Raw genomic sequence first — 17,848 nt, forward strand, 5'->3', positions numbered from 1 at the left:
AATTTAATTAATTAATTGTCAATACTGCGCTATCTAATAGAATCCTAAATGCAGTGATGCGTTTTATGCTATATAATTATATGTTAGAGCTACCTAGTTACCACAATTAAAAATTTGAATTCCCTACTACTCTATATAATAACAATGGCTGCAAGATTCGAACGAAATAACGGTTTTACGTATATTAAGTAGTAATCTACAAAAATTCTTTATCTAAATAAAAATAACCAGTGTAACTATAACTATAAGACTACATATAAAGTACAATATAAAATAACAATCAGGTAAATAAAAAGGCAAACACATCGATTTTTCGGAGCCTGTAATTCACAGCTGTAATTTTTAAAGAGAGTCAGCACCCTCTCTTTAAGTATAGTGATTTTGGTTTGGCGAGTTTGAAATTGAACTGTGAATAGATATTGATTAGTTGATGCATGGGTTTCAACTGGTTTGGAAGAAAGACACAAAATTAAAGGTGCTAATTTGGGAAAATGTACGCAGCAGAAAGTAAACATCTATGTGATACAAAGTGGACTGAGTCTACATGAGGGAGTATTGTAATACCAAGAGATAAAGAGAAAGCCTTGTTTTTTTTTCCCAATGCAGAGGAAGCAATGTTTGTTATGCTTATGCCAAGGAAGGTTATAGGTAATCAGTGTTAATCCCAGTAAGGATATGCAGTCTTGTCTAGAATTCTGAGTGCTGTTGAAAATGAACATAAGAACAAAAGGTTTTTTTTGCATTAAATGAAGTAGGACCAGGTTTTAGAATTTAAATTAACTAGGTTTATCTTCCAGCTCAAGAATAACATGAAGATTGGGATTTAAGAAACTGACGGTAAAAAATCAAGTTGCAGTGTATGTAGAGCAGGGTTTGTTGAAATGAAAAGCTGAACATACAAAGTCTGATCTAAAAATTCTAAGTATTTTGTTTTTCTAAAAAAAATTGGGATCTACACATTTTTATAACAGTGGTCCCCTTTAAAGTAGTCCAACCCCCTAACGACAGACTGTTGTTCTAACGTTCCTGCCACCACTAGAAGCCTTGCTGGACATCTTCAGCTGTGAAGCATTTGAAATCCATAGCTGCATTCTGATGGATGGATGAATCTCATCAAATCTTTGTCCTTTCCACTTCATTTTGATTTAGAGGAAGAGAAAAAACCACATGGGGTAAGGTCATGTGAATATGGAGGAGGGTCTACAGGAACGTTTTTAGGGCAAAATATTCCTGAATGGGGTGTGTGTGTGTGTGTGTTAGAGAAACCATCTGCCACTACAGCTGTAGTGTTTTCACCTGATTTACTGTCTAACCATTAAAGCAAATTCAAAACAAACACCCTGAATATATATATATATATATATATATATAAAAAAAAAAAAACACACACACACATTCTTTTCACATTTTACTGAACCTGTTATACATTTTTTGGATGGTGCAATAGTGTTCTCCCCAGAATATTTTGCCAGCCGGGTGGGGAAGTGTAATACTTCGCAATATTATAAAATTTTCTGTTACTTAGAAATGTGACTTAAGTGATCCAGAGCAAAAATTAATTGCATAATTTAACATTATATGCTTCTGTCACATTGACATTGATCGCATAGTACGTTGTTTTTTTTTTTTTTTTTGTTAGTTGTTGGCGCATCGGCTTCTGTGGCCATATTGCACCTCCCAAGGTTTTTGCATTTTGTACTCTGATCCAAGCCTGAGGTGGGATTCGAACCCGCAACCTTTGGGTTGCCAGGCAGGCACTTTACCCACCCGGCTAGCCCGGTCGGCACATAGTACATTCGAATTAATATCGATCGAGATCAGTGAGCAGTACCATATGGTACCGCGAGAATCACTTAAATTTTAGCCGGGTGGTCGGTTAAATTCACTGAGTGGTGCACCCATTGGATAGGTCCTGGGGAGAACACTGGTGCAAGTTTGGAGACTTTAGCATTAGTAGAGGCATTTGATGCAAGAAAGCAAGCTTATGCAGCATCAGCCAAAAAAAAAAAAAAAAAAATTAAATAAAGAAAATGCATGAGAAAGATCACATTTGACAGATGTTTCGCAGCTTGATCAGCATGTTCATTGCCCAGTATTCCAGAATTAGATTCTGGAATATTGGACAATGAACGATGGATAGGTAGGATGATAGCAGTAATGCATATATTGCACTTAAAGAGTGTGTAAAAATAATACTTTTTGCTAGGGAAGCTTTGTCAACGTGATCTTACGTGGGACTTATGGCAAACAGTTCAGCATCACTATATATACTATATTCTATAGGAAGAGACTGAGAAATTATACTGTTTGGCATGATCACTGCTGAACCTATATGTGCATCTGTTTTGGAACCATCAATGTATGGATGAGAGTAGTAGAACAATTGCATTATATAAGCAGAATGTAGCTGATTCATATATTGTTTTGAGATGTCATTTTGTTTCCATTGTGCAAGGTCCATACTGCAATTGACTGAACCGAATTCCTACAGTGGAAGAGATGCATGGTTATTTTGGTAGATTTTGTCCACACTTAAGTTCCATTCTGAAATTAATCCTTTTAGTTGAATACCTGCTGGCTTGCATATGCTAGAGGTTTGTTATTGTATAAGATTTCCGATTATACAGATACTGCCATTCGAGTCTAGGTAGTCTTTGAATTTTTGCAGCATAGTTCAGCAGAACTTGTCTATAAAGACCGGGTGGTAGTTTGATGACCTGTGTAGGGCTTACAATACCAGTCAAAATCTTAATACCAGTATTTCTGTATTTTTAATTTATGAAACCGGTATTCCAAAAACAAACGTTTTTCTCAATAAATCTTGATGACAATTAGGTGCAATAATGTAAGGAAAAAAATAAGTACTGTTAATTACTTGAATTCATGTTTTAAATAAACTTTTATTGCAATAATAAATATTCTGAAAAAAATCATTAAAATACAGTTATTCTAAAAACAAAAAAATACATATTGTTACTGCAAAGTTTAGTTACATTTAAGAATCCACACTATCTGTCCGAATAAAGTGAGCTCATAAGAAACATAAGCAATCAATAGTATGATTGTTTAAAATGGATCTAATTTTGGTACATATTTGATTAGCGGCAGAAAACGACCTTTCAGATTCTATTCTGGTACTATTGTACTGAGATAATCATAGACGATCTCAGTCCATATTTTCTAGGCTTTGAACTTTTTTTAGCAAAAATAGTTAAAAGTATTTCATTAATTTCCGACTCAAGTTCATCTTTTAAAATCTCATTGGAGTCGGGCAATTTCTTATTTTGGAAAATTTGCGGAACACTGATGTTCTGTTCCACGTTGGTCTTCCATGGTTGAATTATGTTCATCATTTTCTGAAGGAGAACGACGTTTTATTAAGCGAAGTATAATTTTCACTATGGTATTTTTACTGAATCTGGGAGAGAGCAAAGAGTGGGGATAAGGAATAAAGAGAGCAAAGAGTGCAGTTAAGGAATTCTTCACATATATAAATGCAAAGAACAGAAGGACAAATCAGATTGGACCCTTATGTAATGGACGTGGGATAGTATTAGATAGCATAGCTAAAGTTGCAGAAAGAACTCAACAGTTACTTTGCATCGATATTTACATTAAAAAACCCTTTGTGTCAATGAGATATTATGGAAGTGAAGTTGAAAAAAATGTAATTAATGATGTTGAAATTTCAAATGAGAAAACTTTCGCGCCTACAGGCGAGTAAGGCTCCTGTGGTTGATGGCACATACCCTATAATCTTAAAGGAGGCGGCAAGTGAGTGCAATGACCCATTAAGGCTAGTTATGAGAGCATCACTGGACTCAGGAGAGATTCCGTTGGATTGGTGTAAATTGGAACATAAAGGCGGTTCTAGGAGTGTAACGGGATATTACCGACCGACCAGCCTGACTTCAGTAGTAGGGAAAAATCATGGAGGCAATGATCAAGGGTGGAATTCAGGATCATTTAGATGGAAATGGAATTCTGCAGTATACACAGCATGGTTTTGTAAAGGGAAAATCATGTTTAATAAATCTGGTTAGCCATTTTGACAGGTCACTCATGAGCTGGATTTAGGGAATAATTTCAACATTGTTTATTTGGATTTCAGCAAAGCATTTGACTCAGTCCCACATGAGTGGTTACTTTATAAGTTGGAGCAGGCTGGAATCATAGGGAAAATCCTTAGATGGATAGCACAATGGCTTGAGGGCACCAGGCAGAGGGTTGTGATAAATAGTTATTCCTCAGATTGGGTTAATGTAAGAAGTGGGATTCCCCAAGGATCAGTATTGGGACCACTGTTGTTTTTGATTATCTTAAATGACATCTATGAAGGGATGGAGAACGTGAGGTCTAAACTTGCAGATGATGCAAAGATCAGTAGAGTAGTTAATGATCGCCGCCAAGCAGAGCTTCTTCAGAGTGACCTAGATAGACTTCCAGGATGGTCAGAAAAGTGGCAGCTATGCTTTAATTCAGCAAAATGCAAGATCTTATACAGTTGGTGGAGTTGAACTAAAGTCAGTAGTGGAGGAACGGGACTTGGGAGTTACGATGCGGTCAGACATGAAGTTGTCCGAGAATTGTGGACAGGTTGCAATGTTGCATGGTGTCCTATCAATGATTTATCGAACATTTGCTAGTAGAGATAACGACGTCATAATCACATAAAGGTGATTTTATAACCTTTATGTGATTAAATTATAAACAATTATTTCTTTTAAATTAGTACTGAAAAACCGGTATTTGTTGTATCAATACCGGAAAAAAAATTACCAGGATCCCGGTATTCGAGATCCCGTGCTCTCGGTATTGTAAGCCCTAGATCTGTGTATAAACTATGCACAGATAATGTACAAAATGCTCTGGAAACAACAAGTAAAGACCATGACAAATAGGATCTAACCAATTTACGATACTTTTCCTAGCTGAGGAGTAGATGGGGAACCATAATCTAATCTAGACTGTATCGTTGCATGATAAATGTGTAGAAGTGAATAACAATCAGCTTCCCATTTCATAAAAGGTGTTGTTTGGAGAATGTTTAATTTTTAGAAACTGTACATAGATATTTTATGTGTTCTAGGAGAAGATTGAGTGGGATTTGCTGATTGCTTATTCTTAATTCTGGATCAGAATGCATCTTTCATTTTCTGAAGAAATGTACTGCTGTTGTCTTGTATCAAGATTTGATATCCACAACTATTTTATTTATAGCACCTTGAAGCTATTTCTCTACTGTGTGCATATTCTGTGAGTGACACGAAATGGTGAAGCATATAGATATGTTTCAACTGTTTCTGGAATAACTTCTGTGACAAGATTGATTTTGATTGCAAATAGGATTGTGTTGAGGACCAAGCCTTGGAGTACTCCCTGTTCTTGATTGTATATTTGAGACAGAATATGATGGTAATGGACTTGAAAAACTCTTTCACGCATGAAGTTCTGGATGAACTTTGGTAGATGGATTCACATTCCTAGTTTGTGCAATTCCTGCAAGATGCCATATCTCAAGGTAGTATCAAAAGTCTTCCCAATATCACACATCATGACAAGGTTTTGGAGAAAAGTGTTGTGTATATTTCCTTTGGCCTTTGTCATTATGTCTAGTATTGATCTGTTTTTCCGAATCACATATTGGCTTGGACTGAGAAGATTATGCATCTCAAGAAACCAACCATGTTAACCACTCATTCAACATTTTTTCTAAAGTTTTACCAAGACAGATAGTGTGGGTAATCATCATCAGCCATTTTCAATGTGCTGCAGGATGAAGGCCTCTCCAGCAACATTCCAGTTGCTTCTGTTTTGTGCAATGGCCATCCATTTACTACCCACAAACTCATGAATTTCATCTGTCCATTTCCGTTGTTGTCTTCCAGGTTTTTGTCTAGCTCCTCTTGGGTACCATTCTGTTATTTTCTTAGTCCATCTGTCATCATGTCTTCGAGCCATGTGTCCTGCCCAAGACCATTTTAGTTCTTTAGTTATGATAAGAATGTCCTTTACTTGAGTTTGCTGCCTAATCCATGTGTTTCTCTTCTTATCTAACAGTCTGATTCACAATATAATTCGTTCCATTCTTCGCTGTGTAGTTCTCAGCTTCTCTTCCATTCTTTTGGTGAGTGCTCAAGTTTCACTTCCATAAGTCATGGTGGGGAGTATACATTGGTTCATTATTTTACATTTCAGACAAATTGGGATATTACTCCTCAGTATGTGACTATATTTCCTGAATGCTATCCATCCAAAATTTATTCTTCTCTTGACTTCCATCCATTTATCATTATTACAGCTAATGACTTGTCTCAGATAAGTATGACTCCACCTTTTCAATTACTGCTGTATTTTGTGAAGCAGCTTGCCATCATTACTTTTGTTTTAGCCATATTCATCTTTAGTCCAAAATCCTTACTAACTGTGCATAACTGATTAAGATTTTCCTCTAATTCTTTGGGATCGTGGCTTATGACCACAATGTCATCTGCAAATCGTAAATGGTTTAGGTACTCTCCGTCCACATTGACTCCTTTCTGCGACCAGTCTAATCTTCTGAAAGCTTCCTCAAGGGCAGCAGTAAACAGCTTCGGAGATATTGTGTCTCCTTGTCGAACTCCTTTCTCGATTTTAAATTTGCTACTGTCTTTGTCTAGTCTAATAAAGGATGTAGCACTCTCATATATTTTCTTCAAAATCATAATATATGGAGTATCTATGCCTTGTCTTTCCAGTGCCCGAAACATTGCCTTATGCTGTATGGAGTCAAATGCCTTTTCATAATCCACAAATGCCAGGCATAATGGTGTTTTATATTCATTCGCTTTCTCCATTAGCTGTGATATTACGTGAAGGTGATCCATAGTTGAGAATCCTGTCCTAAAGCCAGCTTGCTCTTTCGGTTGATTCTCATCAAGTATTCTTTCTAATCTGTTAGTAATGACCCTTGTGAACAACTTGTAGATGTGGATAACAAGCTAATTGGTCTATAATTTCCAATTTCTGATTTATCTCCTTTCTTATGCAGCAAAACTATGATTGCATTATTCCACTCCTTAGGTGCCACATCTTTTCTAATGTATTTTGTGAAGAGGCTTGCCAGTTTTTGTGTCGTGTCTCTTCCTCCCAATTTTAACAACTCTACAGTAACTTCATCTTCCCCCAGAGCTTTCTGATTCTTCATTTTCTTCAACGCATGTTCTACCTCATCAGGAAGTATATCAAGTATGTTGTATGTGTTACTAATTTGCGATCCATCTTCCCCACTGCTGGCATCATTCCCTTGCTCCTTGTATAACTCTTTATAGTAGTCTTCTGCTATTTGAATTATGCCTTCTCTGCTATTCATAAGTACACCATCGCTATTGTTCAGTTTCAGTATCATTTGTCTTTCTGTATTACTGCTGATTTAAATCCTTTGTTTTCCCTTAATGCTTGTTCTACTTTTCTTATGTTAAATTTTCTTATGTCCTCTCTGAGTCTCTTTCTAATGGCTTTGCATAACTCAGTATACTCAATTTTCTCCCTGTCAGTGTTTTTCTTGCTCTTCATTTGTCATCTTCAGTTCATCATGACAAGTGTTTCTTGACTGATTTTTTCTTCTTTGGAATTCTTTTAACCTATAGGTTTCTTGGGCTTTATCACTTTCAGAAAGTTGTAAAAAATCGATATCTTGGTCCTGAACAGTCTGCAGAAGCTCAAACTTGTTCTTAAGTTCCAGTACATACTGCTTTTTCTCCTCTTCTGTTATCTCAAAGACCTTTGTATTATTTACTCGAGTCAGTTTTTTCCTTTCTTTTTTTACATCTATATCAAGTGTGCATCTTACCATTCTGTGATCGCTTCCAACATTTACCTTGTTCAGGAAAGTAACATCATTCACGATATATCTTCTGTTAGTGAGGATGAAGTCGATTTCATTAGTTGTTAATCCATTTGGGCTCTTCCATGTCCACTTTCTGTTCACCCTTTTCTTGAAAAAAGTGTTCATTACTAACATTCCTCTAGATTCTGCAAATTCCACAAGTCTTTCACCAATTCCAAAGTTTCCTATAGCTCCCCTTTCTGCACTGTTTTGTCTCTTTCCAACCTTAGCATTGAAGTCCCCCATAATGATAGTGTAGTGAGTTCTCTGTTCATCTAGAAGACTCAATTTCGGTGTACATTTCTTCAACCTCTTCATCATCATGGCTCAATGTTTGTGCATAAATCATTATAACATTTAGCTTGTACCCCTTAGAAATCCTGAGTAGTAGTCTTGATACCCTTGGTGATGTACTTTTGAATTCCAAAATGTTGTTTTTTATATCTTCATGGACCAGAAAGCCAACTCTATCTTCACTCCTTTCACTGTTTCCATTGGTGTACAGCAGATTTCCACTTGATAAACTTATAAGTGATTCATTTCTTCTTCTTGTTTCAGCCAAACCGATGATATTCCAATTTACATTCTCTAATTCCTTTTCCAGCTCTAGTATCCTGTCTTCACGGATGAGCGATCTTATGTTGTAACAGGCCAAGTTCAGTTTCCGTGCATGGCAGCCTGATTGTACCCAGAGATTCTTAGCACCCTCTGCTTCCTCTCTGATCCTCTTGCTGCCGTAAGAGGGGGAGTGAAAGCCACTAGGGACTGAGGGCCATTTGTTTCGTTGTGATGTCATGTGCTGGAGGGTTTGGTCTTTTCCTCTTCACACTGACCAGGCGTCTTGAAGAGAACCACTCTACATGTTCGTTGCCACCTAAGTGACGTAACAGGGCTTACCATCGAGAAGGTGTGCATGAGTGGATTTTAGGGAGGCTGCCAACTGGACTTCTCCTAAATCTTCTGAAATAGAAAGATATTAGATCTATCAGTGTTTTGGACTGAGATAACACACAGAATGCCTGTTCCCCTCTAAGTGTGCGTAACAGGGCAATATTTATTTGGATTTGAGTGGTCTTTGCCTGGTTTTGGAATAGTCAGCACAAACGAATGCCACCAAGGGTCTGGATATGTGTCCTCCAGATATATTCTGTTATAAAGCAGTAAGAGTGTGCATAAGGACTTTTTAGTGAGATATTAATCATTTGGTAATGGATTCCATCTGGGCCTGCTACGCTTGGTGTTGATTTGCCTAAAAATGCAATTCATTTATAGTAAATGGTTGATTATATGGTATATCTATGAGTTGTGTGAAAATTAACCTTGTATTTTTTTAATTTGAGCTTTATATTTTTGAAAGACTGGTCTATATGAGTATGTTGAAGATATTCTGCAAAACTGCTCTAATAGGTTTGCAATTTTTTCTGGGTCAATTATGTCATGACCTTTCAAGCTCATTATCAGCATAGGGGCTGTTGAATATTTGCCTGAAATTTGTCTAATCTTATTCCAAATGATTCTACTGTCTGTATTTCTATTAATTTTTCTGGCAAAAGATATCCAGGATTCTTTTTGATATTTCTATATATAACGGCCTTTGCTCTGGCTTTCTTATATTTTGTTAGACTGGCTGTAGTAAACTTTCTGAATAGATTCAAAGCCCTATTTTATCTTTATTTGCCTCAATGCATCCTTCATTCCACCATTTTTGTAATGTTTGTGGTACTGACTGGGTGCCTTTGGTATTGCAATATTTGCTGCAGATTATTTGTGCTAAATACGATTAATGTTTGTATTGATAATTTATTGTAAACTCCTCTGACCTGGTGATCATGTCAAAGTATAAACAAGAATTTTTTTTTTTTTTTTATTTGTGATATAACCAACAGTACTATTAATACCAACTATAACAGTAAAACCAGATATTATTTATTAATTTTGACTCCTTTCAGAACAAATGGACTGTACTATAGACTATTCTGACTCAATGAACTTCTGAATGCTTTTCATTCAAAACCAAGAGAGTTCATACAAGCTATAGTTATTTAAAAATAAATAAATAAATAAAAAATAAAAATAATACAGAACATAACTACCATTAATGGACAGCTGGTCTTCCAGAAATAGGTGCAATAATTACATACTTCAAAATCAGAAGGCCACAAACTTGTTGACACCTAGGAAAAATTTAGTTACATATTTATATAGTTAACTCTTAGTTATTGAATGTAATGGAGGGAAAAGGGGCATTGATTAAAAAAAATACAGATAATGCAAAAAATTCATAACTTGCACAATACTGTACTTAACTGCTTATAAGAGAGATTAGCCTAATAGCATATATGCAGGGCACAAAGACAGGACTTTCTAAAACTCGCAAAATTTATATAAAAAAAAAAAGAGGCTGCTTTGTATCTTTCAGTAAAGTTTACCATTATCAGAAAGAACTGTACCAGGGCTATACTGACTAAGATTTAGAACTGACCCACTTTATAAATAAATACAGATATACTAATAATCATGACTCACATAATAAATGTTTATCAGACAGCTAAGTGGTCACCCTGATCTAAACTATAAAACTGTAGGCCTTTAACCTTCTGTTACTCACACCTTCAATTTAATAAAAATGCTCACATGGCATCTGTGAGACACCTCATTTTGTTTTAATAATAAAAAATTTACTTTGAGCTTTTTTTTTTACTCGATTGAAAATGGTGATCTGTTAATTATGATTTCCTCAACTTAATTTAAACATATTGAACAAAAGAGAAACCAATAATAAAGTTTTTATTATACTTTTTTAGAATTTTCAAGGTCACTCATTACTGGAATAAAACAAATATTCATGTGGTGTTTGGCAGACAACCTGAATTTTTGGAATTTTTGTTAGCTGTTTGACTTAGACACAAAACCAAAGCTCTATGGCAAGATTAGACATCTCTCTCTGTGCCTCATGTAGGAATGCAGCGTAGGAATAGGAATTGCAAAAGATAGACACTTTTGCTTGCCTGTCATCTGTTAAACACCAAATAAAAAATTAATGTCTTGGAATAGTATATCAAAATTAAAACAGAAAACACTGTATAACCAGTTAAGAGGATATTGGTGGTCAACAGGAGGATTATATTTCATTTACAAATGAAAAACATAAAAAAAAATTTAAAAAGTGGCATATGTCATACTAGCAGCAACAGAAGGTCAAATTTCTAACAATATTGCTTCTAAATTGCTAGGTCCTTTAAATTGCAAATTGCGATAACTTGCTATAGACTACAGTTTGACAACTGTAGTAAGGACAACCACTCTCCATGAGTTTGGCACGTCGTTCATTTAGTGGGGGGGGGGGGTATGGTTGTTTAATGGCACATTAGCAGCTATGGCTATAGTGTGCCTATTTGTAAGAATATCAGAAAATAATTAAGAATGAAGCAGTTCAATTTCATTTCAGTTCTGAAACCTATTCATAAAAGATTATGCTCTCCAATTTGTTTCAAAAAGCAGAAAAGTTCCTTAATATTTGCCTCCTCTCCGATGATATGATGTAATGTCAACGGTTCTTGAAGATTAGCCAGATTTTGAAGTACGATGTGGTTGATAGTGTGGACAGTCAATCAAAATATGTTTGACTGTTAGATGCTCAGAGCAGGGTGAACACTGAGGAGGATCATCGCCTGCGAGTAGATGGAGGTGAGTCAGACGGGTATGCCTTATTCTAATCCGTGCGAGTACCACTTCTTCTCGCCAAACTGTCCGAATGCATGAGTGCCATAATTTTGGGTCCTGTTTCAACTGGAAAAGTTTGTTATTTGTTTCTTTATGCCATAACTCTGTCCACTGTGCATGGTATGCTGTTTGAGTTATGATATTATAATAAGAAGCTGGAATGAAGACAGAGGTTAAGTCTAAGGTTGATGAATTTTTAGCAGATATATCAGCCAGTTCATTTCCTTTTATGCCTGAATGTGCTGGAATCCAGCAAAACTTCGCTAGTTGTTGACTATAATCAATTTGCAATAGCAAACTCCTGATTTTCATTAAAATATAGTGATTCTTTTGAGAGGGATTCTGCATTGCTCTAATTGAGCTGAGAGAGTCAGTGTAAACTATATATTTTGCAGATGGGTGTAGATCAAATTTTCTAGAGCTAATTGTATTGCATACAGTTCTGCTGAAAAGTTGCTATACTCAGGTGGAAGAGAAGCTGATATGATAGCAGGGGGAAACACTGCTGCTCCAACAGTTGAAAGAGATTTGGAACCATCCGTATATATCGGCAAGAAGTCAGCACAGCTTTGAATATGGCTAGCATGGAGTTGTTGCACATTCAGTGTCAGTAGGCGATTCTTTCCCCATTGTAGAAAATAAGTATCACAGGTCAGTTGAGGAAATGGGGTCCACTGTGGATGAGAGTAATTCTTTATCTGTTGCCTATTGTGGAGAGGAACATTCCAGTTCTGTGATATTTCAAAGAGCCGTAGGCCAGCTGGTCGGATTTTACTTGGTTTATTTTTATAGAGATTAACTAGTGGTTGATTAAAAAGGTATGGCTGAATAGGATGCAAAGAGCAAGTCTGTATTTTGGCTGCATATTTAAGTAACAGCATTTTTCTGCATAGATGCAGAGGAGGCTCATGAGCTTCAATGTATAGACTATGAGTTGGAGTTGTCCTATATGCACCAATTGCAATCTGCGGTGCATTACGTTAAATAGGATCCAGCTAGTGTAGTTCACTCCTTCGGGCAGAATCATAAACTGGAGCACCATAATCTAAACGGGATCTAATCAATGTTCTATATAAGAACAGCAAAGTCATACAATCTGCTCCCCAAGACAGGGCAGATAAAGCTCTTAGCATGTTGATCTTTTTGAGACAGGTAGTACGTAATAATTTAACATGCTCAAAGCAGTTCAGCTTACTGTCCAGGATTAGTACCAAGAATCTGATATTTCTGGCAATCGGAATGGTGAATTTGATATTAGCATTAGTAGAGGCATATGATGCAAGAAAGCAAGCTTATGCAGCATCAGCCAAAAAAAAAAAAAAAAACTTCCACTTCACCCCTTCCGTTCGTTCAAAATACCTGTCCAGCTGAGTCTTAAATTTTTAGGCTATCAACTTCCACAACAAGGGATGGAATTCTGTTCCACCAACCAACTACCCACTGACTAAAGGCAAATTTCCGCACATCTATCCTATATCTGTCTTATCTCAATTTGAATTTATGCCCTCTCAGGTGATTATTCTGAGCAAGAGGCAGAATCCCATTAGCATTGAGCATGCTCAAACCATTCAAGGCTTTATACACCTCTATCAGATCAGCTTGCCGGTGCCTAGTCTCCAGACACTGTAATTTGCAAAACTTAAGCCTTTCTTTGTAAGAGCAACCCTTTGTTCCATTCACTAATCTTGTTGCCCTTCTCTGTACTCGTTCTAGCAGCTCTACATCCTTCTTGAAATGAGGCCCCCAGACTTGTACACAGTACTCAAGGTGTGGCCTGACCATTGCCTTATACAAGGGAATAATCACCTCCTTATCCCTGCTAGAAAAATTCCTGTATATCATTGACAAGACACCATGAGCTACTCTTGCAGCCTGTCTGTACTGCTCAGAGAACTTCATATCTGCCTGCACAATTACCCCCAGGTCCTTTTCATTCTCTACCACTATCAGTGTAGTACCACAGAGTTGATACATTGCTCTGGGGTTGCTGTTTCCCATATGTAGTACTTTACATTTGTCAATGTTAAACTTCATTTGCCACCTATCAGCCCATCTGCTCAACCTTTCCAGATCCTGTTGCAGCAGCATAGCGTCAGTAGTGTCCTTAAGAACCCTGCCAACCTTTGTATCGTCTGCAAACTTGGACATTAAGCTTGATATACCATCATCAATATTATTTATAAATACAGAAAACAATAATGGACCCAACACTGAACCCTGAGGGACTCGACTAATAACATTTTTAGTCCACAATGAGCAGTGTCCATTGATTACCACTCTCTGTCTTCTCCCCCTCAACCACCTCTTTATCCTTAGCAGCAATTTGCCTCCAATGCCACACTGCTCCAATTTGTGCAGCAGTTTTCCATGTGCAACAGTAATAAAGCCTTTCTAAGATCGAAGTATATAATATCAAAGTTATTCCCTGCATCCAGTTCTTTTGTGGCTGCATCATAGTATCCAATCAAATTGGTCAGGCAACACTTCCCCTTAACAAAACCATGCTGTGTCTGAGCTATAATTGAAATCTTGTCTAGATGATCCTGCAGTGCTTCTTTAACTAGTGCCTGCATTAATTTTCCTGGAACAGAAGTTAAACTCACAGGTCTATAATTACTTGTGTCAGGCTTTTGATCCTGCTTTGTGAATTGGGATCACATTTGCACATCTCCAGTTTATGGGTACCTCCCCTGATTCCAAGGAAGCTCTCATAATTATGGCTAAGGGTTTGCTTACTTCCTTTGCTGCCTCCTTTAATAAAACTGGATAGATCCCATCCACCCCAGGTGCCTTTCTTGTGTTTATCTTCAACAATCCGAAGTTCAGGATCTGTATGCAATTTGCATTGATTGCAAAAGTGGATCGCAACTGTTTTCTCTTGAGAAAGACTATATCCATTGAGCTCAGCCACCTTTTGTACTATATTGAGAGACATCTGCAATTGCCTTTCGATAGATCTCATATTCTGAGAATGGCAAGAAAGAGAGAGAGAGAGAGAGAGAGATCATCAGCATAAAGGTACGCCTCTACAGTATTTGGGAGTTCTTTTGTGATGGAATCAATTGTGAGGGTGAACAAGGTTGTACTCAAAACTGACCCTTGTGGTACTCCTTCTTTCTGTAAGAATGTAGTAGAAAGGGAATTCTGATATCAGACCTGGAAAGATCTGCTCTTGAGGAAGTTCCTAATAAATATAGGCAGGTTGCCAGACAGACCATGATTATGGAAGTCACGGAGAATGACAGAATGCCAGGTAGTATCGAATGCCTTCTCCATATCTATGGAGACCATAACTAGGTGTTCGTTTTTAACAAAGGCATTGCGAATTTCAGATTCAGCCTTGATCATCATCACATCAAAGGAGGCCCTGTTTTGGCGAAAGCCATGCTGATTATTACTTAGAAGATGTTCGCTTTCAATTATCCAAGTGAGTCGACTGTGGATCATTTTTTCAAGAATTTTACCAAGGCAACTGGACAGAGATATTGGTCTGTAACTATTAGGATTAGAGGGGTCTTTTTCAGGTTTCAAAAAGGCCAGAACTGTAGCATGGTGCCAAGAAGTGGGATAAACATTTCCCAGAAAGATTTGGTTAAAGAAGGCTAGCAGCATTTGTAAGTTTTTCTCATCAAGGTGCTGTAACATAACATAATATATCCCATCTGGCCCAGCAGCACTGTTGCGTGTTGTTCTGATGTCTTGCAAAAGTTCACAGCATCTGAGCGGCTGGTTATATGGAAGTAACAGTGGGGTTCGAAAGTTGATGTGTCTCTGTTCTGTGGTGGTGGTCTTAGTTTTCTGAAATTCCTGAATGTAGGTGGAAGCAGCTGAGACGTGAGCAAAAGTTTTGCCTATGGCATTTGCTATATCCAAGAAGAGCAGAGACACCTAGACCATTGCAGGAAAGAATTGGGGAAGTAACAGTTGGAAACTTCCCGGAAAGCTGCCGAATTTTCTTCCATATTAATCGTGGGTTCGTGCTTCTATTGATAGTCAATGCAAACCGAGTCCAAAAATCTTTCTTGGCTTGTCTTTGAATGAGATGCACTTTTGCCTTTAGTTTCTTGTAGTTAATAAGATTAACTGTAGTTGGCGTTTCACAAAATAAATTCCATGCTTTATTTTTTTTTTTTTTTTTGCGCTTTTGTGCATTCCTCATTCCACCAACAGTGGTATATTATTATTATTATTATTATTATTATTATTAGCCATATGGTGCAAGGAAGCCTGAGGCTTATGCTGCACCAGCCAAAAAAAATTTCCCGAGTTACCCTGACCCTGAAAGAGAGAGAGAGAGAGAGAAATAGAAAGGAATCACCAAGAAAGAGAAGAATGATGATATCCAGCTCAGGACCCTGGGTTTACCAAGCCCATACTCACCAGATGTGAGTCCCTGGGGTAATGTTTGCTTACTTATATCTTCATGCCACTACTAATACTATATCTCAAAAAACTAATATTCTTAATGCACGAACAATCACTGCCGACCGCCAGACCAAGAGCCACCCCCTCTGCCCGCCTCCCGAACATGCTACTGCAGAAATGTGCAATATAAGAAATGAAACTGCAATCTCTATCCACTGAGAACAGTTTCTTATGCCTCGCTTTAATTATAATTCATATTTTTAGCATATCAAAAATTGTTTTTAATGACAACCGCATAAAACGTTAATTTCGGAGCTTATGGTTACTCTCTCGTATCCACACAGACACCAGAAAACAAAATTGCTACATATAACAAAAAAAAAAAACTGCTGCCATTGAATGAATAAGCCAGAATGTAGCTACCAGATACCAAGGAGTTTAGACACTGACATTAATTTAAACAGCAGTGTATGGCTGTAAGAGCTTTACGTTATAGTATATATTACGTAAGAGCTTTAGGTTAAAGTGGTATATATTGATGATGGTATATCAAGCTTAATGTCCAAGTTTGCAGACGATACAAAGGTTGGCAGGGTTGTCAAGGACACTACTGACACTATGCTACTGCAACAGGATCTGGAAAGGTTGAGCAGATGGGCTGAGAGGTGTCAAATGAAGTTTAACATTGACAAATGTAAAGTACTACATATGGGAAACAGCAACCCCAGAGCAACGTATCAACTCTGTGGTACTACACTGGCAGTGGTAGAGAATGAAAGGGACGTGGGGGTGGTTGTGCAGGCAGACATGAAGTTTTCTGAGCAGTGCAGACGGGCTGCAAGAGTAGCTCATGGTGTATTGTCGATGATATATAGGAATTTTTCTAGCAGGGATAAGGAGGTGATTATTCCCTTGTATAAGGCAATGGTCAGGCCACACCTAGAGTACTGTATACAGGTCTGGAGGCCTCATTTCAAGAAGGATGTAGAGATGCTGGAACGAGAAGCCAGTGTCCAGCGATGTACACTGGCTTCACTTCCTTGGATTTTATGTATTTCTTAACTAATAGCATAACCCCTCCTCCCTTCCTATCCAGTCTATCCTTTCTGTAGACGTTGTACTCCCCAAATTCCAGTTCTGCATTCCTTATATCTGTGTGACACCACGTCTCTGATATCCCAACAATATCTGCCTTTGATGTTTTGAGCAATACCTCAAATTCATCAAATTTATTTACTAAACTCCTAGCATTGGTGTACACGCAAGTATACATGCACCTATTTCTATTCTTAGCTACCCTAACACAACCCATGTGTTTACTTGTACCACAATGACTCCCTGCAGTCTCTGAAATATCCTGCATCTTGTTTTTCAGGCTTCTGCTCATTCCAATAGAAGCAGTGCAAGAATCTCTTTCACCTCTGCCAGTGGCTACTGTTAATCTATTCGTCTTTGTCTCCCCCAAGCTAACAGTTTTCCGACCCACCTAACACTGCCTCGATAGCATCAGCAAATATTCTTGCACCTTTTCTATTTAAGTGTATCCCATTCCTGTAGAAGCAATCTCTCCTGTTAACAAGTACAGTCCAGGCTGAAAAAAATTCTACCCCTTGAGCCTTGCACAATCTTTCCAGGGCCGAATTGATCGACAAGGCTCTCATCATACACTCCCTCCTATCGTGTCTAGGCAGAATTGCAGACACTTTCAAATTCAGCCCTATTTCACGGCTTTTTTTCAACAGTGACCTGTACTTGTTAAGTAATTCCGCTGGTCTCCTACTCTTGATATCATTAGTGCCAACGTGTACAACTATATCACCTTTTGTGCCCTTAAAAGATGATATCTGCTCTACAACGTCATCAACCTTTGCCCCTGGCAGACATACCCTGGTC

The 17,848-nt window shown here is 37.6% G+C and overlaps 1 protein-coding gene across 2 annotated transcripts in view; it reads right to left on the reverse strand.

Annotated features, from left to right (window-relative positions):
• Nucleotides 1–17,848, reverse strand: part of LOC150088840 (uncharacterized) — a 194,647-nt gene that overhangs the window by 142,403 nt on the left and 34,396 nt on the right. The window contains exon 2 of one of the 2 annotated variants that reach the window (XM_090369699.1): nt 9,961–10,041. Coding sequence is in view for 1 of the 2 variants with exons in the window: in XM_090369698.1 (XP_090225824.1) it covers nt 9,953–9,963 (11 nt within the window). In the remaining variant the exon portion in view is untranslated. Of the gene's footprint in view, nt 1–9,952; nt 10,042–17,848 lie in introns of both variants that reach the window. The other variant, XM_090369698.1, reaches the window with a different exon arrangement.

The sequence above is a fragment of the Mastigoproctus giganteus genome, chromosome 3, assembly GCF_048544385.1.
Source record: "Mastigoproctus giganteus isolate SK-2022 chromosome 3, ASM4854438v1, whole genome shotgun sequence".
Classification (NCBI taxonomy): Eukaryota; Metazoa; Arthropoda; class Arachnida; order Uropygi; family Thelyphonidae; genus Mastigoproctus; species Mastigoproctus giganteus.